The sequence below is a fragment of the Neofelis nebulosa genome, chromosome 11 (genome assembly GCF_028018385.1).
Source record: "Neofelis nebulosa isolate mNeoNeb1 chromosome 11, mNeoNeb1.pri, whole genome shotgun sequence".
NCBI lineage: Eukaryota > Metazoa > Chordata > Mammalia > Carnivora > Felidae > Neofelis > Neofelis nebulosa.
The window spans coordinates 39599275-39619444 of record NC_080792.1 but is presented as its reverse complement, the minus strand read 5'-3'; the positions used below and the strand labels follow the sequence as shown (position 1 = coordinate 39619444).

Genomic DNA, 20170 nt, shown 5'->3' with positions numbered 1-20170 from the left:
CTCTGTTCTGGTGCTCTGTGAAATAAATTATTTTGGCATAGAACACAAGTCTTTAAGTGGACATACCTACCACAGACTATTTATACTCAAATATCCAAAAGTAGAGATAGAATCTAAGAGTCTTCAGAATATTGATTATTTATATTTAGCTCATGTCAAAGAACAGGTACACGAATAATAGCATTTAGTTTTAGGTTTTTTTTTTTTTTAACGTATAATCAATTTACATCGCTTAAGGGGGATGATATATGTTCTCTTCTGTGATAACCAGAATTGTTTATTAAAGAATAATAAGTTACCGCAAAGCAAGCGAAGAAGTATTTTCCTTTAGCTGGCTGCAAAACTTTTTATTAAGCACTATTTCACTGAAAATAACAAATTATATGCTATGGTCTGATTGCTTAAAATAGGTATTTCTGAATAGAAGAAAAAACATTAGTATGAGAGTACTTTGAAATGTATCAATTACTTTAGTTATAAAGAGAATTGTTGAAAATAAAAGCAGATGTGAACGTGATTCAAATTTAATATATTTGAAATGTAAAGTAAAAATATAATACACCTGGATAGAGTTATGCAAATTGCATGGGTAAATTCTTCCCCTAGGGATAACTTCAGTGTGTTCTCTAAATCCTTTTAAAAAAAGAAAGTAGGAAACTGGAGGTAATTTTGAGATGTTTCCTTCAAAGGATGCATAGCTTTTTCCTATTATAATGAATTAATAAAGTAAATCTTTTAAAAGAATTAAAATAATCAGCTCTTTATGGTTGTGAACGGCCTCTGCTTAATTTTTAGTAATTGAACATTTCTATTACTTCAGTCATTTGACACTATTCTCAAAGGAATCACCTTACTAGTATCGTTCTCATTCTTGGGCATACGTTTTTTCAGTAGATGTAGATGTTCATTTCTAGTTAGGGGTATTTATTTTTAAGTATTGCAGTTTAGAGTAATAGAAACAGCATGGGAGTAGGGTCAAAAGATTTGGGTTCGGTTCTTAAAACTGATTTAGCAAGAGATCTCACGTGCAATGTAATGTTTTTGAGTTTCACTTCCTCCGTGCAGTAGACATAAAGATCTATGTTTGAGCGCCTTGTTTTGAAAGGGTCAAATGAGATAATGTATATGAAAAAATGTCAAGTACTATTTACATACCATTATTATCACATTTAGGAAATAACCTTACATAAATAATCCAGTATGAGTGCCCTCTTTGTTTTTTAGATACTTAAGATAAATGCACGCAAAATTAATGTGTAGGTCATAGGACCCCTTCTTTTCTTTGCTTAACAGTAATTTTCTTGACCTAAACAATTTACCAGTGGTCTAAGAAGTTGGAAAGGTTATAGTAAACTTTCAAGTCTTAACATAACATTTTGTAGTTCGCTAACCAGGTTAACAACCCAACTCTTCATGCATCCCAAACCCGGCAATTATAAATAATTTAAAAAACACGCAAGCGTTAGCTGTGCCGTTGTTTACATATGCCTCACGTTTTACGCTACGGGATGATGACCGTACGATATTTAAACATAATTAGCGCTTAGGCACAGCAAGGCACCGCTCCACGGCCACATCTCTCTGGTCTTGCATTGTTTAAGACGATGTAGATGGTTAATGTTGAGTCAAGTTGCACATTCGATACGAGTTCTGTTAAGAGGCTGGTTTTGTACCCTTGCAGCAAGGCTCTGGGAATCCACCCAGCCAAGCAGAAAAGGGTTAAGAGTCCAGCAGAGGGAAGTAGTGCGGAGTGACTATGTGAGAATGTGTGTGTGTGTGTGTGAGTGTGAGCGCACAGGACAGAAGCCTCGAGTTGCGGAACGGACTTGTACACAAGTTCCAAAGGCTACCGTGTCTCCGGTTCTCCGCCCTCGCGGGCCCCGGGGCCACGGCCTGCACCCAGCGGGCAGCGCCCCGTGGACTTGGGGGGCTGGGCTGGAGGGAGAGGGGTCTCGCGAGGGTTTCAGGGCGTGGCTGGAGTGGGGGGCGCGCGGCGAGTGTGCGCGGGTGTGCGCGCGCGAGAGGGCGAGTGTGAGCGCGGCGAGTGTGAGCGCGGCGAGTGTGCGGCCGCGTCGCCATTCCCCGTGACGTCAGAGTGTATTGTTGTGAGCGGGGCCGAGCGGAGCATCCCCGGAGCTGTCACCGCGGCGGCCGCGGCGGCGGCGCAGCGCGAGCCCCGCACGAGCGAGCCCGGCCGGCGCCGCCCCCGCCCCTGTCCCCGGCCCCGCCGCCGCCGCCCAAGCCCCCGCCCCCGACCCGCCCGCCCGCCGCGCGCCGCCGCCGCCGCCGCCGCCGCCGCCGCCGCCGCCCGCGCGCCCCCACCCACCCCACCCCACCCCCTCGCTCCATCCCTCCCACCCGCCGCCGCCGCCGCCCGCGCGCCTCCCCCCGCGGAGCGAGTGCGGGTCACCGGGTCACTGGGTCATTGTCTCCGCGCCCGAACCCCGAGCACCCCGTGGAATCCCCCACGTCATCATCAGAACCATCAATGAGATGCAAACATGAAAGACAAGAGGAAGAAGAAGGACCGCACCTGGGCCGAGGCTGCCCGCCTGGTACGTACCGCCCCCCGCCCGCCGCCCGCGCGTCCCGCCGGCCCCGCCGCTCGCCCCGCGCCGGCCCGCGGCGGCGGAGACGGCCACTTCCAGCCCGAGCCGCCGCCCGCTCGCCGGGCTCCTGCTCTTTGTTATTCTGCGGGAGTGGGCTCGCCCAGGGGCCCCTGTGTGTGTGTGTGTGTGTGTGTGTGTGTGTGTGCGTGCGCGCGCGGAGGGGCGCAGCGATTATCTCGGGGAGCCCCGCGCCAGCGGCGCCCGGGACCGCCCGGGACACTTCTCCCGGTACTTCGCTCTCCGGGCTCGGCTGTGCCTTCGCCACGGGTGAATTTCCGAGCGCTCGGCCCGCTCGACTTCCCTCTCTGCCGCTCCGGAGACCTTTGTGTGGCAATTACCACTCCCTCCCGGCCCCTCCACCTCCCGGAATTTCATCAATAACTCTCTGTGCACGGTCTGTGTGTGTGTTCGGCGTTTGTGAGTTCATACATTTTACACGTGCATGCACGGTGTGTGTCCGACACGGACTTGTGGGGCGTGTGCATGTGGGCTAGGTCGTGCGTGTCCGTGTGCCGCGTCGTGTGCATTATGCATGCACACTGATACGTGCATGTTTTGTGTGGATCAAGTTCGTTTGTGTTTTGTAGGTATTGTGTTCTGCTCGATGTTTGTGTGTACATTCTGTGCACGTGTGTGCAATTTGTGTGTGTGTGTGTCGGGGCGAGTGTGTGTGTGTTTGGTGAAGTTGGGTCAGTGTCATTTGTAGTGGGAGGTTATTAAGAGTGTACAGCTAGGTGTGTTTTAATGCTGGCTTCCTGGGCGGTGTTACTTGGCTGCTTTTCTTTAACCTTTCGGAGCTTACGTTTTAATCATCGAAAGAATGTCTCTATAGAAATGCTGGTTGGCAGAGGGGCGTCGGCGTCTTTGGTTTGATGCATGTGTATGTGTGGGTTTCTTTCTTTCTTTTTTCTTTTTCTCTCTTCTTTTTCTTCTTTTAAAGGACAGCTGTAAACGGATTTTTAAAAAGGATATTTCTGTACTGTGTGCCTCACGGGAATGCAAAGCATTACATTTGAAGCTCAGCCTTTCAGGGTTTCGGCTGCATAAATTAAATATTTACTTAGCAACTTACTATCTTTTATAAATTGGCTGAAAGAAGGCAGACTGCATGCAATTTGGGGGGGGGCAGTAGGGGGGGCGAGACCAAAGAACATGTTATTGGGTTGACTTTGTAAAGATTGTTTTACTATGACTGTGGGTTGTTTTTTGTTTTGTTTGTTTGGTTTTTTTTTTTTTTAAGCTTTTGAGTAACTACATCATGCTCAAGGAGAACATTTGTCAAAAGTAATTATCTGAGTTTGGTTGAAGGGCCTTACTGGTTTGTCTCTGGATTGGAGCAAGGGGTTTTAAATAATTGACCCTATTACCCTAGGAAGAAGTGACAAAAGTCCTTTTTAATTGCAATCTAGTTATTGGAAGCTGGAGTGGCTGGGCCCCTTTACCTCATCTCTTAATTTGCAGTAGTGTATGTTATGATTTCTCCCCTTATCTGTGATTGTGTTAATTACTGAATCACTCACTGTCTGTGGATGAATGGGCAGGTGATAGTCATTGTCTAATGAACTGCATCTGGGAAAGGAAACTTATGTGTGAGGAATATGTGAAAAGTAAGCAGTACGTGTTAAGTAGATGCCAGATTGATGTTATCACTGAATTTTTGCTAGAGCATAGTACATTACTTATTGTTTGCTCAGCCATTAATTCAGAATTGTGTGGGGGTGTGCAGGGCTTCTGAAAATGCATTATTCAGTTTCCTTGGAGTGGCAATCAAGTATTATTATAGAGCTTCAGTGTATGTGTTTTAAACAAGCGAAAGAGTTGACTTATAAATATTTTAAAATAATGATTCATGAATTACCTATATCTGCTTGCAGAGAATTATTTAATAAATAACATTATTCTGATGGAATTTAAAGCTAACCATTTGTATTCAACAGTATTTGTTACTGTTCCTGAAAGTACTGTGCTTTATTTGATCTAATCATAATAGATCTGTATTGATAAATCTTGAGATGGATTTTTGAGTCGCATCTTTTTGTTAAAAGTTGCCTTTTCCTCTTGCAAAAGTTCATTGATGGGAAAAGACACACTAAGAGTCATCAACACAAAAGAATTAATGATAGACCAGATGTCTCTATTTTAACCAGACATATTGAACTAGTAGTTATGGTAATTTTTCAATTTGGTTCAAGTTATTTTTCCCCTGGTAGTTGCACAAATGTGTATGTATTCAAAATGTGACAGTTGAAATAAAATACTGAATGAAATAGCAAGTAATTGTACTGGAAATATCTTTCTCAGGAATTTGTGATTTGTAATTGTGGCTTTATGATCATTCTTGGCTTACTTCGTGAATAAAAGAGAAAAGGATCCATTTGGGCAATTGTGACTTTTAAGTATTTTCTTTATGATTATATGAATACATATAGACTTAAACTCTCTTACCAACTTGCATGAAAACCATTTTTACTCTTATAATTATAGTTTTAATTTACACGCATTTAAAAAGTAATGCCTTTTGGGAGGGCATTTCTGTGATATAAAAATACTGTCGTTACATATTTTACACTGCCCCTGCTGCTTTTGCTGTGGTTGTTGTTATTAAGGACTTTTAGCCTTTTCTTGAGACATCAAGTGTTAAACCAGGTGTCTGATTTTAAAAGTAGAGACTAAGGATGAACGGAAAATATGCATGTGGTTCTTGCAATATGGGAACTGAAAGGAGAGAGTATCCAAATTAATATTAAGAATAACCTTCCAATCATACAGTATATAATATATATCTCCTACTGGAGTGTGTGTGTGAGAGAGAGATTATCTTGAAAGAGAGGGTTTCGGGAGAGGAAATGCAAAATACATTTTTTGAACTGTGACCAAAAGCTTATGTTTAAATGTAGTTTTGCATTCATTTTTAAGAAAAAAAATGTGGAAGAAGAATGGTTCTCTGTAGAGTAAGAACTTCCAGTCGACAACAGAAATTTTGTTTTCTTTCTTTGTGAGAAAAGTGTGTGGTTCGTAAATCTGCAAACTCTGAGTGGCAACTCCAGGGATTTTGCTTTAGATAGAGATGCAGCTATCAAGCCCTACCAGTTTTCTTGCAGAAGTATGGAGTGTTTGTATGTGGTGAGCTTGCTTAGCTCAGGAAAGAAGGAATGGTAGTATAATTTTTCTGTATTTTCAGGAATGTCGTGATTATTAACAGGGTGCCATTTTAAAGCAGTAATACCACATCTTTTTTTTTCTTTCTCTTTTTCTTTTCTTTCTTTTCATTTTTTTTTTCTGCCCTGCATCAGTTGCAGAAATTTCAGCCTTCAGCCTCCCCACTCCCCCTCAGCCTTCTGCAGTTGTGGTGGTTACTTTGCGCATTGCCATTTAATATGGAGGCTGCTCCCAAACCAGATGCATTTTCATTCGTTTTATCTGCTCTTCTAAGGTTATAGAGTCTCAGAGGATCCCACAATCACATGGAAGTATCTTCTGTCTTAATATTTGTAGACCACAATAAGAATAAAAATCAAAACCATAACTCATGTCGAGCTGGGGCTTTGACTTTAATCCTTTTGACTTTTATCTCAAGTCTTCACTCTGTTACTATAAATACAGTTTAAACCATTGTGAAAGGATCTTCATGCTTCTTTGTAAAAAATGGGGATTTGACAAGACTTTGTTTTACTGCACTAAGGGGTTTCTTTGTTACTGGCTTAACACAGAACATACTGTTATTTATATATTTATTCTAGGTTAATTCTTTTTTTTTTTTGATATGCGAAAATGTTGTTGCTTTGAGAAGTGCTTTTTGATAGTTTCATCACTTTGTTCTATAGGGAATGCTGCTGGTAAGATAATGATTCAATGTATTAATTTGTTCCCTGGGTTTTTTCTGTTTGTTTCATTCCTTACAATCTTTGTTTAGTCTCACTGGCACCTGAAAATAAATCTTAACAATCTTAAATAGCTTTGTGCTTGGTAACATGGCTGATTTATTTGCTTGTAGTTTAGGTACATTCCCAAAGATAATGACTATTAGTAGGGCTTTTTTTTTTTTTTTGTAGTTCAAGGTGACCTTTGGGGAAAAAAATTTAATGGCAAATTTGCCTCATTCTTAGGAGAAAACAGATACATATCTCTTTATGCCATAGCAGAGTTACTGAAGGTTTTAAGTAAATTGAAATTTTGTAAATCATATTCTATTAAAAATTAAGTGGGGCTTATTAATTAAAGGAAATCTGTGTGAATCTTTAGCACAGACATTCTTTTGCATAATGCATTATATGCTAAATAAACTCTTAGGGTTTCTGTGAAATAAAGCCAAATGGCATTGGTAGCTGTTAAAATAGAAAACAATTCATAATTGTTAACTTAACTGGTTGCCTTGTCTTTTGTCTTTGTGTTTTAGAAATAAATATAATTATTCAGGAATGATGAACATGGGATGGAGGAGAGAGCATTGGTACTGGTTTTGGCATTTTCTCACTGTGCTGCTGGTGCTTAGATTTCAGGTTTTGATCAGGCCTTCACAGTTGAGAACGTTTTGACTTGTGATCTGAGGTAAGCCCCAAAGGTGCACATGAGCATAATCGTGACGGTGATTATTGGCTTATGAACCTGGCTAACGTATTTGGCAAATGGAGTTTTATTTTCATTCGCTTACATTTCCATTGGTTTGATTCAGCTGTTTTCTATCATCTGTACATGTAACATCATCTCTTTATGTTTGCATCTCATCATCTCTTCTTTCAGATGTGGAACCTAAATTTTCGTTTTGCAATTTGAAAGATGGAAAAGAGTTTAGCAGTCTCTCTGCCTGTTTTGAGTTTCCAGTTGGGAAAAACGTGTTTGAAATAAATGAGAAATGTGAACTTAGGCCTAGTGTTTAGGTTGTTAATTTTTTATTTCCTGCTGACATGAAAGGGAATTTTAAGAATTGATTGTTTCTTAAGTTTTTCTCTTCTTCAAGAAATTCTTTGGTAGCAGATGATTCCTCGGATGTCAGAAATGGACTCTTGGCATGCTGTCACTTTTAGACTTGTAGAGTCATACCTGTAAAGGAATTTCACCACCGAAAAGCAAACTTACAAAGTAATGAAGTTTAATGTTTAATTATGTAATAATGTCAACTTTCACTGAAATGTACTGGGAATGTGCGGTATGGTCCCTAACCTTTTTGAGGGTTTCTCCATAGACAGCTCAAATGCTAGGGAGGATATGAAGATACACATCTTCAAGGAGTGTTGAGTTCAGTAGAGGAGACGAGGAACACTGGAGGAAGACTGAGCAGACACCATCTGTAGGTGTCACATGAATGATCAAGCAGGTGCTAGTTTACAGATTCACAGAAGGGAGAAGCCGTGTGGTATGAGGTGACTGCAGAAGGCTTAGTGGATTAGGTGAAATTGGGCTTGTCCTTGAAATATGAGTAAGATTGAACAGGTCATGAGAGGAGCACATTCTAAGAAGAGAGCCCCGCAGGCCAGAGGACGGGTTCAGGAGGCAATGCGCAGACAAGTCTAGAAATATCTGAAGACTTGAGAGGGTAGGCACCTCAATAAAGTTGAAAATTACATTGTGGCCAGATTGGGGGGAGGGGATTTACAAGTGATTTTAGGACAGTTGGACCGTGTAAGTTGTTGCATGGGGCTGGTGCGATAGGTGCTAGTACAAGTAGGATTTTTTTTTTTCAAAAACACAAAATAGAATGACTGTCTCTTGTACAGAGAGGGGACACCAGTGGTCTGGGGATGTCTCTGAATGCTTCCGTTACTTGGTAATAGAGTCTGAAAACAAAATTGATGTTAGAAATATTTTATTTCAAATAACACAACTTTATTCTGTCCATTGCCTTGGCCAAATGATGCAAAGTAAACATCAGTGAGTAATATGCATTCCGTTTGTAGAAAACATACACAGGGCACTGTCTCTGGAGATCAGTAGGTAGCTAGGGTTATTTCAGTAACTCAGTCTCCAAATGTGTGGTTTAATGATATGCCCAATATCATCACCCTGTCTATAAGGAGCAAGGCTGGCACAGGATTAAAAAAAAATACTGTGTCGTGTCTCTCTGATTTGTAGAAACTAACACAGGCACTTTAAATGATGTGAATTTAGCTGATTTGTTGCATGGAGACATAGGGAGGATCCAAGCCTACATCAGACTTATTATTTCCTGCTTTTCAGATTGCCTGCTTTTCATTTCTCTCTCTCTCTCTTTCCTTTTCATTAAGTATCTGCACGAAATTATTATTATCATTAATTTATAATTTAAAATCCTCCCGGCACCCCTCCTGCAAAGGTTGTCCATAGCAGATCCTGGCTCCTTTCTGATAGGGCAAGGAGGAGGGGCATCTGTATAGAACCACTTTCAGCTATTTGCCAGCACTGAGTGCCTTGATTGTTCTGCTTTTGTCCCTGCACAGTTGGTAGCTGTGGAAATCTAGCCCGGATTGAAACTTTCCCTGAAGAGCCCTTGGGGAACAAATAGAAACATTATATGATTAGCCACATTGTTTTCATTATTAAACAAATCTACATAAAAGGGTAGCAATTAACAGCTTTATCAGCCTGAACTTAGACACCTACCTCTCTTCTCCCCTCAGTATTCCCACTTGAAGGGGTAACAATTAACTGTTGCTGGTTTTAATGTCAGCAACTGACAACATTAAATTGGGAATAGGCACTTCTCCTGGTTGATTGACATATAGCCCTCTGACACGTTCTTATGTGGTTTAAGGCAAATGCATGCCCTGGGGTTAGAGCCAAAGGGCTTGTCAGAACATTGGCTTTAATAGCTAAAATGTATAACTTAAGTGACATCCAAGACCTTAGTCTTTGGTGGAACTTTTAGAACCTCAGGAATCTTGCAAGGCAGTGCAAGGCAGTTAGAACTTGCAAAAAATTTTTCTAGGTATATAGATGTATAATTTATTTTATAATAGTTATTTATCATGGGTTTATTTTGCATGTCTTTAGCATAAGTTAGTCCATGAAAAACTACGTAATGATGTTTAAAAGAATTCCAAAATTGCTATTTGACAAGGGTTCTATTCTTCAGTTATGTGGTTGTTGATTTCTGAATATATTATTTATGACTTAAGGGAGGGAAAATAGGATGGACCCTCTTCACCTTATTCAGAAGACATGACATTTCAAAGATTTTGTTAACTATAAGGCATTAGAACCTATTTTACAGTTTCAAAGAGTTAGAAATTGAAGTAGGATCTTTGGGCTTATTTTCCAGATCAGTCATAGAGAATGCATGATATAGTGAAGCCGTTGGTTATTCTTAGTTTCTTTTTAATGTCAAAGGTAAATGACTGACTGCATATATAATTTGTACATATATGAAGACCTTTTTTTAAAAACAAAATTAATGCTTATTTATTTTAGAGAGAGAGTGTGTGAGCATGAGTGGGGGAGGAGCAGAGAGAGAGGGAGACACAGAATCTGAAGTAGGCTCCAGGCTTAGAGCTGTCAGCACAGAGCCCCACATGGAGCTCAAACTCACAAACCATGAGATCATGACCTGAGCCAAAGTCGGATGCTTAACTGACTGAGTTAACCAGGCACTCCTGTCAAGACCTTGTTGACAAGGCTGAATAACTGAGTTGTTGTCTGGACCATCAGGACCCTGTATGATGCCCTTTCAGTGCTCTGAAACTCAGTTTCAGTGAGGGAAGGGATCCTCACACATTCAACAAGCAGTTCTCAGACACTATCAGGGTATCCGAGTTTTCAACTCAGTTCTGGCATTGTCTATCTAGAGACAGCATCAGATTCAACAGGTTAAGGGTTCAGTCCTGTAAGCGTGGTCCCCTACCCCCTTCAGAAGTCAAGAGCAAGTCCTGGTGGCTGTTACTTGTGCTTCTGACTGACCTACCGACTATAGACTGGAAGTTCCAATGACTCCATGGACGTCAGAGGCCAGTTGCAAGTCTACGTTGCTACCTGTACTTATAACCAGCTGTAAATCAGAGCTTCCCATGACCTGTTTCTCAGGTTAGATTAATTTGCTAGAACAGTTCACAGAACTCAGAGAAACATTTTAATTACTAGATCACTGGTTTATTATAAAGGATATAAGTCAGGAACAGCCAGATGAAAGAAATGCATAGGCTAAGATATGGGGAAAGAGCTTGGGGCTTCCATGCCTCTCCAGGTGAGGCACTCTCCGTCTCCACGTGCTCACCAACCCAGAAGCTCTCCGAACTCTGCCCCTTTGGGTTTTCCTGGAGGCTTCAGTACATAGTCACGATTGGTTAAGTCATTGGTCATTGGCACTTGATTCGACTTCCAGCCCCTGTTCCCTTCCCCAAGGTCAGGGGGTGGGACTGAAAGTTCCAACCTTCTAATCATACGGTTGGCTCTATTGCCAACCAGACCCCATCCTTAGGTGCTTTCCAGGAGTCACCTCATTAGCGTCGTGAAAGATTCTTTTATCATTCTCAACACAAGAAATTCCAAGGTTTTGGGAGCTCTCTGCCAAAACAGGACAAAGACCAAATCACCCCTTCCAGCCTAAACTTCCCTCCACCAGGCACACACAATAGATGATCTTACTTTAAAAAGTATTTATAAGAAAATCTCTTTACTTGAAAATATGTTATATCTTCAAATTCTTGCAACCAGAAGCAGTCTTTTCCTAAATCCTTTCTGTTTAATTTCTTGTCTCTTTTAAAACAATCCAAGAAATTAAATTAAGTCATTTTGCAACAAACGTCTCTGATATTCTCCTTGTTCTCTTTCCATCACTATTCTTAGGCTTGCTTGCTTCTCCTTCTCTCAGTTTCCGCTTTAGTGTTGGTGTATCTCAGAATGCTGTCTTCCCTCTCCTTTTTATTTTCATTTTCCTCCTCTCCTTTGGCCATCTAACCCTTCCTCGGTGGCAATTCTCTCATGATGAGAGCTCAATCTTTGAGCTTTCCCTGTATTTTGGACTTATATTAACAAATCCTTTGTGTATCTCCACATATTCTGGAGATTTTAGATGAAATGTATCTAGTACAAACATTTATTAGATACTCCCCACAAAAGTGTACGTTGGGCACACAAAGAGAAATGTGACCGCATTCTTGTCTGGGATGGGGGAAACTTATCTATGTGTACCTAAACATATGGTGTCTGCGGGGAGTTGTAAATTCTGTCTTAATTATAGCTCACATTTAGCTCTTCCTCTTTTCATTCACTAAATTTTACATAGTTCTGACCTTCCAACTAATTTTGTCTCTACTTTTAAAAATCTTACAGAGGCTGTATTTCTCTTTCTAGTAGATCTGATCTTACTGAATCATTCCTCTGCTTAAAAACTCTTGTGATTATCTTCATGTTAAAGAACAACAGGTCATAGGAAGCCCTTTTCAATATTGGAAACAATTGTGATTGCTTTTCCTCATAACATGAAGAATTTCCCATGTCCATTATACATCACAACAAATATTCTAACTTCTACTGCCTTATGTAGATTTATTTTGTATTCTTTTAAAACACAACAGAGGTAGTTAATTAAATTTATCAAGAGGAAGTGAATTTTCAACATTTTATCTGCCTCTGTGCTCAACTCTATTTCTTGAATCGTACTTTCTCTCTCTCTTTTTTTTTTTTTTTTTTTGGTAAATTGCCTCCTGTAACAGCCTTTTTTTAAATTAAAAAAAAAATTAATGTTTATTTACTTTTGAGAGAGAGAGAGAGAGTGAGACAGAGTACGAGTGGGGGAGATGCAGAGAGAGAAGGAGACACAGAATCTGAAGCAGGCTCCAGGCTCTGAGTTGTCAGCACAGAGCCCTATGTGGGGCTGGAACTCACAAGCTGTGAGATCATGACCTGAGCTGAAGTTGGACGCTCAACCGACTGAGCCACCCAGGCACCCCCCCCCTTTTTTTTAATGAGGGGCTCTGGGTTTGTTAACAGTCTTTGTATATCTGAAATGTTTTTGTTTTGCCCACCCCTTAAGAGATCTTTTTTTTATTATACTTTAACATTTTGAAGAAATTATAGACTCCCATGAAGTTATAAGAATTAAAAAAGAGAACCATGAGCAAATTGCTACATTCTCTCCCTGTAATTCATACTCTTACCCTAAATCTTTCCTATCCTCATAAATTTAATCTGAGCACAGTCCAGATTGGGTGTATAAAAGTGGCCAAGAGCAGCCTTTAGGAAGATTATCCCCCAAATATGTAGATTACAGTTCAAAAAGCGATCTCTAACACAGCTCAGCACATCTTTTTTCTTTTAAACTTAAGTATTTATTTATTTTGAGAGAGAGAGAGTAGGGAAGGTGCAGAGAGAGAGGGAAAAAGAAAGGGGGAAGGGTAAAGAGAGAGGGAGAGACAGAGAATCCCCAATGCGGGGGCTTGAACCCATGGACCTGAGATCATGACCTGAGCGGAAATCAAGAATCAGACACTTAACCAACTCAGCCACCCAGGTGCCCCTCAGCACATCTTTTATTAAAATAAAAGTAGAGAACTTGATAGGAAAAAACTAAAAGGTACAATGTTATCACCTTTGAGTGATAATTTAGCTAGTTACAAAAGTCTTAACTGACAGTTTTTACCCTTAATATTTTGGAAATGTTTCTTCATTATGTTTTTGTGTCAATGGTTGTGATACTGTGGCTGAGGTGAGTTTGTTAGTTTTTAAGAGGTGATATGCTTTTGTGTCTGGGAGTTCTTGCAAGTTCTCTTAATCCTTGAAGTTCTGTAGTTTTAATACTCTATCTTAAGTGTTTTTGGATAGATTTATTTATTTTCCATGATACTGTGTGTGTTTGTGTGTGTGTGTATTTTAGAGTATACTTGTGCTTTTTTATGTTTTAAAATTTTAATCATGTTGTAGTACAGAAACTTAATTTTTGCATTGCATCCCCACCAGATCATGAATTCTTTGAAATCTTTGAGAGTTGACTCAACATCTAATAGTTTAGTATATTCAGCTTATGGTTTGGAAGTGCTTTAAGAACAAAGCAAAAAGGACCTCCATAATACTGAACAGGATACAGCAATGAATGTGTTAGCTTTATCAGTCAGAATTACAGGTTGAGGGGCGCCTGGGTGGCGCAGTCGGTTAAGCGGCCGACTTCAGCCAGGTCACGATCTCGCGGTCTGTGAGTTCGAGCCCCGCGTCGGGCTCTGTGCTGACAGCTCGGAGCCTGGAGCCTGTTTCCAAATCTGTGTCTCCCTTTCTCTCTGCCCCTCCCCCGTTCATGCTCTGTGTCTCTCTGTCCCAAAAATAAATAAAAAAAAAAAAAAAAAAAAAACGTTGAAAAAAAAAGAATTACAGGTTGAAAGCAACAGAAACAAAAAACAAGTCTTAGTAACTTAAGTAGAAAAGAGTCTTTTGGAAACCATAAAGTAGTTCATATAATTATTCAGAAAGATCCAAACACCAGGCTGGAAAAATAGGCAAGGATCAATAGAGGCTGGGTAGCAGACACACACACAGTCATGCTACAAGAATAGTCTAGTTGAGATATTGCTATGGGCATCATTAATGGTCACCATTGTGACTTAGCATTGTCATAGGACACTGCCATTGCTGCCAGTGCATCCAGGTTCAAGATTCAAATCACAGGCATATGCATTTAATTGTCAGATTCTGGCTCCTGTACCTACACCTCAGTTATTAGGCACTGATGAAAAGGTGTATATGGCCTCTTCAGTACCATAGTGGAAACCTCTCCATCTGTGTCTTCATAGCAGTGATAAAGTCAACAAGATTAAAACCAAATGCCTCATTTCTTCACCACCTCCTACTCCCAGCAAGTCTGCTCTTCCTCTCATCTCTCAGGGAAAGCCATCCTCACAGTTGTTCAAGACAGAAACATTCTTGTCATCATTAATTCCTTTTTGTATTTTTTCCCTTTTATCCAGTAATCACTGAGTTCCACAGTTCTACCTCCTTTTCTTCAAATCTTCAAATCCTTGTTCTTACATCCTACACTTATATCCGTTTCCACTGTAATTTACTTTGATACAGGCATATATAGGTTAGGAAAAGAATATAGAGTAATGACAGGCCTGAAAGTCAGGCAGATAATGTTTCAGTCTCAATTCTGCCACTTACTATGTATTTGACTTAGGGCAAATTATTTAACATTTCTCAATTTTTCCATTGTGTATTAAAAGGGAATAACATAAAAGAGTGGTTGGAATATTTAAATACGGTAATGTGTATAACGTACTTAGTATAGTTTTGACATTAGAAGATGCCAGTTAATGTTCATGCCTGGTCGTTTTCCTTTTCTCATTAAGTGGCTGTAACAACCTTGTAACTGATTTCACTGACTACGGGCGTGCCTCCACTCAGAATTATTCTTATTGCATCCATAACCGCTTCTTTAAAGGTGAAACTGGTTTATGGTACCCCTTGAGGCTGACTTAGTTTCTGTAGGAAACAGATGGCATTATCTTAAAGGGGTGATTAAGCAAAGTTAGGGCACAGTTAAAGAAAAGAACAAATCAGGGTGAGGCAAATCAGGGATATCACCAGCAAGAGGCTGTCACTCCCCTTAGTCTTGAGGGACCAAAAAGAGTAGGGAGTGGGTACTGCAGTGATGTGGGCTGTGATTATAGGAGAGTGGTGCCTGACACAAACTGTGACCAGAGGTAGTGGGATATCAGCACTGCCAGCTTTCACCCCTACTGGGGGCACTCATCACATCAGTACGCCGACTTCTCTCCCTTCTATTTGCTGATCTCCACTTGACCTCCTGTTGGCTGAACCCATCCAGAAGTCAGAGGACAGGGATCTCTGTTGAGAAAATGTATAGATGTCAGTCTGCTGGGTCACAGAGCTGGGTGGAGGAAGGCAGAGAGTGAATCTGGAGTTGCCACATGGGCATATACAATATATACAAAGTACGACTTTTTCAAAAACCTTTGTTAGCTTTCCTTTATTTAGGAGTATAGCCCACTTGTGTCAACATCTTATAGGCTTGTTTCATTCATACTTCTCCAGTTTCACTGCTTGATTTTCTTCTCTAGTCATATAAAAGTACTGCGAATTTATCACACATTCCCTTAACTTTGTTCACGTTGTTTCTTCTCTGTGTAACATCCTCCACCCACCCCTTCTTCTTTTTATCTGGTAAATTCCTGTGCTTTCTTCAGATTTCAGTCTCCCGTGAGAAGCTTTTATGTGTTCTGAAAGCACTTTGTAGTTGTGACAGTGTATTATAATTAGTTGTGTACTTGTTTATAATTGTTTCCTGAGTGCCTAATGCACTACCTTATTTTAAGATGTTGCTGATTATAGTTGAATAAAATGAAGAAGTCAAAGAGGGTTGTTCAGGGGAGCTGTTAGAGCTAAGTCTAAAAGTTTGCAACAGATTTGTAGAACTATAAAACTTACGTCTCTTTGATTTATTTCTGTGCCATGCTAAATTGGCACTGTACAATCTAGAGAAGGGATCAAATTTCCCAAGAATCAACTGGACAGCTGATGGATTTTGAAAGCCTGTGTCTACTTTCAGCTCACTAGCACCTTTACTACTTTGGGATAATAATTTGATAGTCATCATGCTTAATGGCACTGGAAAATATTCAGTTCCTGCCATTAATATGTTAGGTGCCTTGGGAATGTAATGAGATATGGACCCTGACCTTTGGGAAATTAACTTTAAAAAAAAAACCCTCTTAGGGCCCAAGAGATACTTTGCTATAAATTTAAAGTTATGTAGTGTAGTAGGAATTCAATAGCCTAAAAGTAACCTTCTTCTGTATTTGATTTTAATAAGGTACAATGATGATTTATAAAGGCTTGCTATGACTTCCAAACCAACAGAAGAATTTTCTAGTACATTGATTAACAGTGAAGATTGGAAATGTTTGCAGAGTAAATAACCTCCTTTTACATATAAGTAAAATATTTATAAGCTTGGTGTCATAGCTTCCTTTTAAGAGTATAAGAATCTTGTATAACAAAGGAATGAGCCTTAGTATGTCAATTGTCATAAAATATTGCTGTTACTAAAGTGACACTAATTAATAATAATGGCTAGTAAGAAATAATGCTTATTGGGTACTGATAGGCCTGACACTGCCCTAACTTGTTATATGTGTTATATTGTTTAATCTTGAGAGCAAACCTACAAAGACACATTATAATATTAACCACATTTTTTTAAGTGAAGAAATTTAGACTTAGAATGTTTCTTAGTTGAATTTCTCTCAGTTGAAAGTGAAATAAATTTAACTCAAGCTAGTTTAAGTAAAAAGGCTCACATAACTGAGAAATCCAAGGGTAGGCTTCAGTTCTAAGTGGATGGAGACATTTAGAGAATGCCATCAAAATATTTGCTTTCTCTACACTTTTGTTTTTCTTTTTGCTTGTCTTCATACACAGAGTTTAAGACAAGTTTTGGGCAAGAGAAGGTGGTACCTGGCACCCCAGACCTGCCTCCTCTAAGCTTAGCACACCAGTATAAAAGGAATCAATCTTTCTCTCATTATTAATTGTATTATTATTATTATTATTATTATTATTATTATTATTTCAATGCTAATCCCAGGGAAGTCTTCACCATGCCCTACTTGGCTGATGTACTCATCCCTCCCAGCAGTGGTCGGGATCAGATAACATGATTGATTGCCACACAAGGATCACATGGAGCAGAGGAAAATTGCACAAAAGCACCAATAAAAAGCAGATGGAAAGTATACTGGGAAAACAAATTATAAATGCTCTTGTCTTTACTACAGAGAGGGTGAGTTAACTTGCTGAGCTAGTAAGTAGTGGAGCAGTGATTCAAATCCACATCTGCCCAGTTTTGGGGCTCTGGTCCTTAAGTGTGTTAATGTAAATACTTCCTCATTCATTTGTCCTGGTATTATTTTTATGACATTCATTTCATATTTAAAAAATATTAAAGCCAAGGCAGCTTTTGCAAAGGTTCTAAAGATTTCTTTCATCTGTTTCCTCAGAAATTTATTTTCTTGACTTAGAGGCTAAAAACTACCATAGATGGTTTCTGTTCTATTTTCCCTCACAGACCAGTTTTAGCATTCGATATGAATAGTCTATATACAACATTTATAACATAGTTTAATGCAATTTAGGATCTGAATTCACAAAATATATAATTCTGGATGAAGCTTCCAGGTACTTTCTGGATGTAAGTAATTATTTTTATTCACCAACTAAATTCCAACTTTTCTTTATGGTGTTGACCATGACCCTTGGAGGATCTGAGCTTAGCAAAAGAGAGCGAACTTCTCTGTAGTGTAAATCCTCATTTATTTCTCTATTGAGATGAGAGCAGCAGAATGAGCCTTATTTCACGTAGAATTATATGGGCATCACAATCTTATTGCTGTCACTTCTTGTTTATTCATCTAATGCTATTTCTCTTCTTCTAGAGCTTAAGTGAAACAAAGATAGTACTTCAGGAAATATCTTCTTTTCCTTTGCTCCCACGTCCTCCATTCCCCCCTCAGTCTTGTGGAAATTTGGCCATACTTTCTCATTTTGGATGAAGGTGATGGTCCTGAGTGTTAATGTTTGTGTGGTCTGCTCTAGGCAGAGATGGTACTATGTATAAAGAGAAGAACACCTTTAATCCACCAGGATGTTTGATGAGGGAATGAGAAGAACGAAAGACACTACTAAACAAATGCAAAAGTGTTCTCCAGTTCTTATCCTTTCTCCAATTTTTACACGTGTATCTTGTCACTTTTTGGCTAATGCTGTCTTTACAAGCCAACTTCCAGTAACTGAATAAGAAAAACTGCTAGCGGGAGGTGGGGGGAATGAACAAATACAGATACTGCATTTTTAAAAATCTTCCAGTGACTCTGCCTTTTTTTTCCCCAGACTTCACTGTTTACTGAGTTCAGCTTCATAGTAGGAAATGCAAGATGCATGAAAGTTAAACATTTTTTTCCCATTGTTAAAAGCTGCAGTGAAGAATGAGGTTTTTTCTTAATTCGTCCCATCTTCCCACTCTATCTTCTCGTGACATTTTATCTCATTCTCTTTGGTGCTGGGTGATAGTGGTAGGCAGTTTGAGGGAAAAGAGCAACCCCAAGCCATGAGAGGTGTCATCCAGAAAAATGGATGATGAAGAAACAAACAATAGGACTTTAATAAACTTTAGTGTTTTGTTACAGTTTTTTCTGTGTGTTTGTTCATATATCTTTAATTGTGTTGGATAGAGTCTACAGGGAAGAAAAAAGATGGTCTTCTAAGTTATTTGAAACAATCTTTCTCTGTCTTTAATGAATGGTTGACTGGCTATTTTGTTAGTCTGTAGACTGCTACACAGTTCTTTCATTTTTCCTCCTTGGGGACAAATGGTAGGGTTGCACTTCTTGCCCCCTTGAAGTTAGGCATTAACCATGTGAGTTGTTTTGTCCCCTCTAGCTAGTGTTTTATTCCCCTTCTTTTTTGCTCGGTTGTGTTGATCACAGAAGCTGGTGACAAGATGGAATTTCAGTCATCCCGGTTCTTGGTTGGACATAGAAATGTTGAGTGAGAAATCAGCATTTGTTTTAATCCACTGAGATTTCAGGGTTCTTTTTTTTTCTTTTCTTTCGTTTCTTTTGTTTTTTCTTCCTGTTTTGTATCCTTGCCTATCCTGACAGATACAGCCTGTATAGCAAAATGGGTGTTTTTGTTGCAGGGCACCTTTTACCTTTGTTTATGAGACACTAAATGCATAATTACATGCTTAAGAGGCAAGTGAGGCAAAGAAGGTTAAATCCCTTTTTTCTTCTCCATTACATGAAATTGCTTTGTAAAATCATCCTCCCTAGTATGTACTCTTTGATATTTTTAAACCAGTAAACAATAGGGAATTTTCATTACAAGGGAAACTCTTTTATATTCTATCTTAAGATAATTCTGTTCATATTTTTGCTTTATAAAATAATTGCTTTTCATTTTATCAGTCTGCTGAGGAGGAAAACTTTCTAACCAGAAGGAGTAGAACAATTATTGTTAATAGAGAATTGAATTCCAAGATAGTTGAAAAGATAGAAAAAGGGCACCTGGACATTTTAAGTTAGTTCAAGTTTCCAATTGCAGACAAATTGTGCTTCATTGAAAAGGTATGACCAGATTTCCAAACCATTGAGAAGAGGAAAGCAGACACTGTAATAACACCTCTTTCTTTCTCTTTCTCTCTGTCTCTCTCTCTTTCTCTCTCTCTTTTGGCCTAGGGCAATGCTGGTAGAGGGAGCACCCCCACTAAGGGATTATATTTCCCAGTCTGTCTCAGAGATTCCTGTCTACATTTCCCTTCCATTGAGGGCTCATTCACCCTCGGGCTGTTCCCACTGGTTTCCACTGTCCTCTAGATGTAGCATACAGAAACTCCTGACAGCTGACAGACTCCCCATTGAGCCCTACTCCTTCATGTAGGAAAAGGGGGGGAAATGAAGAAAACTTGTCTTGAAAGCCTGCGGCCATTCACACCACAAGGAATGTGTTGACCATATGCATCTTAAAACCAGATGAACGATGTTTGTCCAGCCCTTCCGGCTCACCAGTGCACAACCATATCTGCTCCATGCTCTAAAGCAAAAACTCAAAACCAGATTTCCTACCAATTTTCCACCAATCTTATGCTC

At 39.8% G+C, this 20170-nt stretch overlaps 1 protein-coding gene across 1 annotated transcript in view; it reads left to right on the top strand.

The window, feature by feature from the left end:
* The first annotated feature begins 2364 nt into the window (after positions 1-2364).
* Positions 2365-20170, top strand: part of ASXL3 (ASXL transcriptional regulator 3) — a 177591-nt gene continuing 159785 nt past the window's right edge. Inside the window, exon 1 of the mRNA XM_058692400.1 lies at positions 2365-2555. Coding sequence (XP_058548383.1) covers positions 2502-2555 — 54 coding nt within the window. The 5' untranslated portion in view covers positions 2365-2501. The remainder of the gene's footprint in view (positions 2556-20170) is intronic.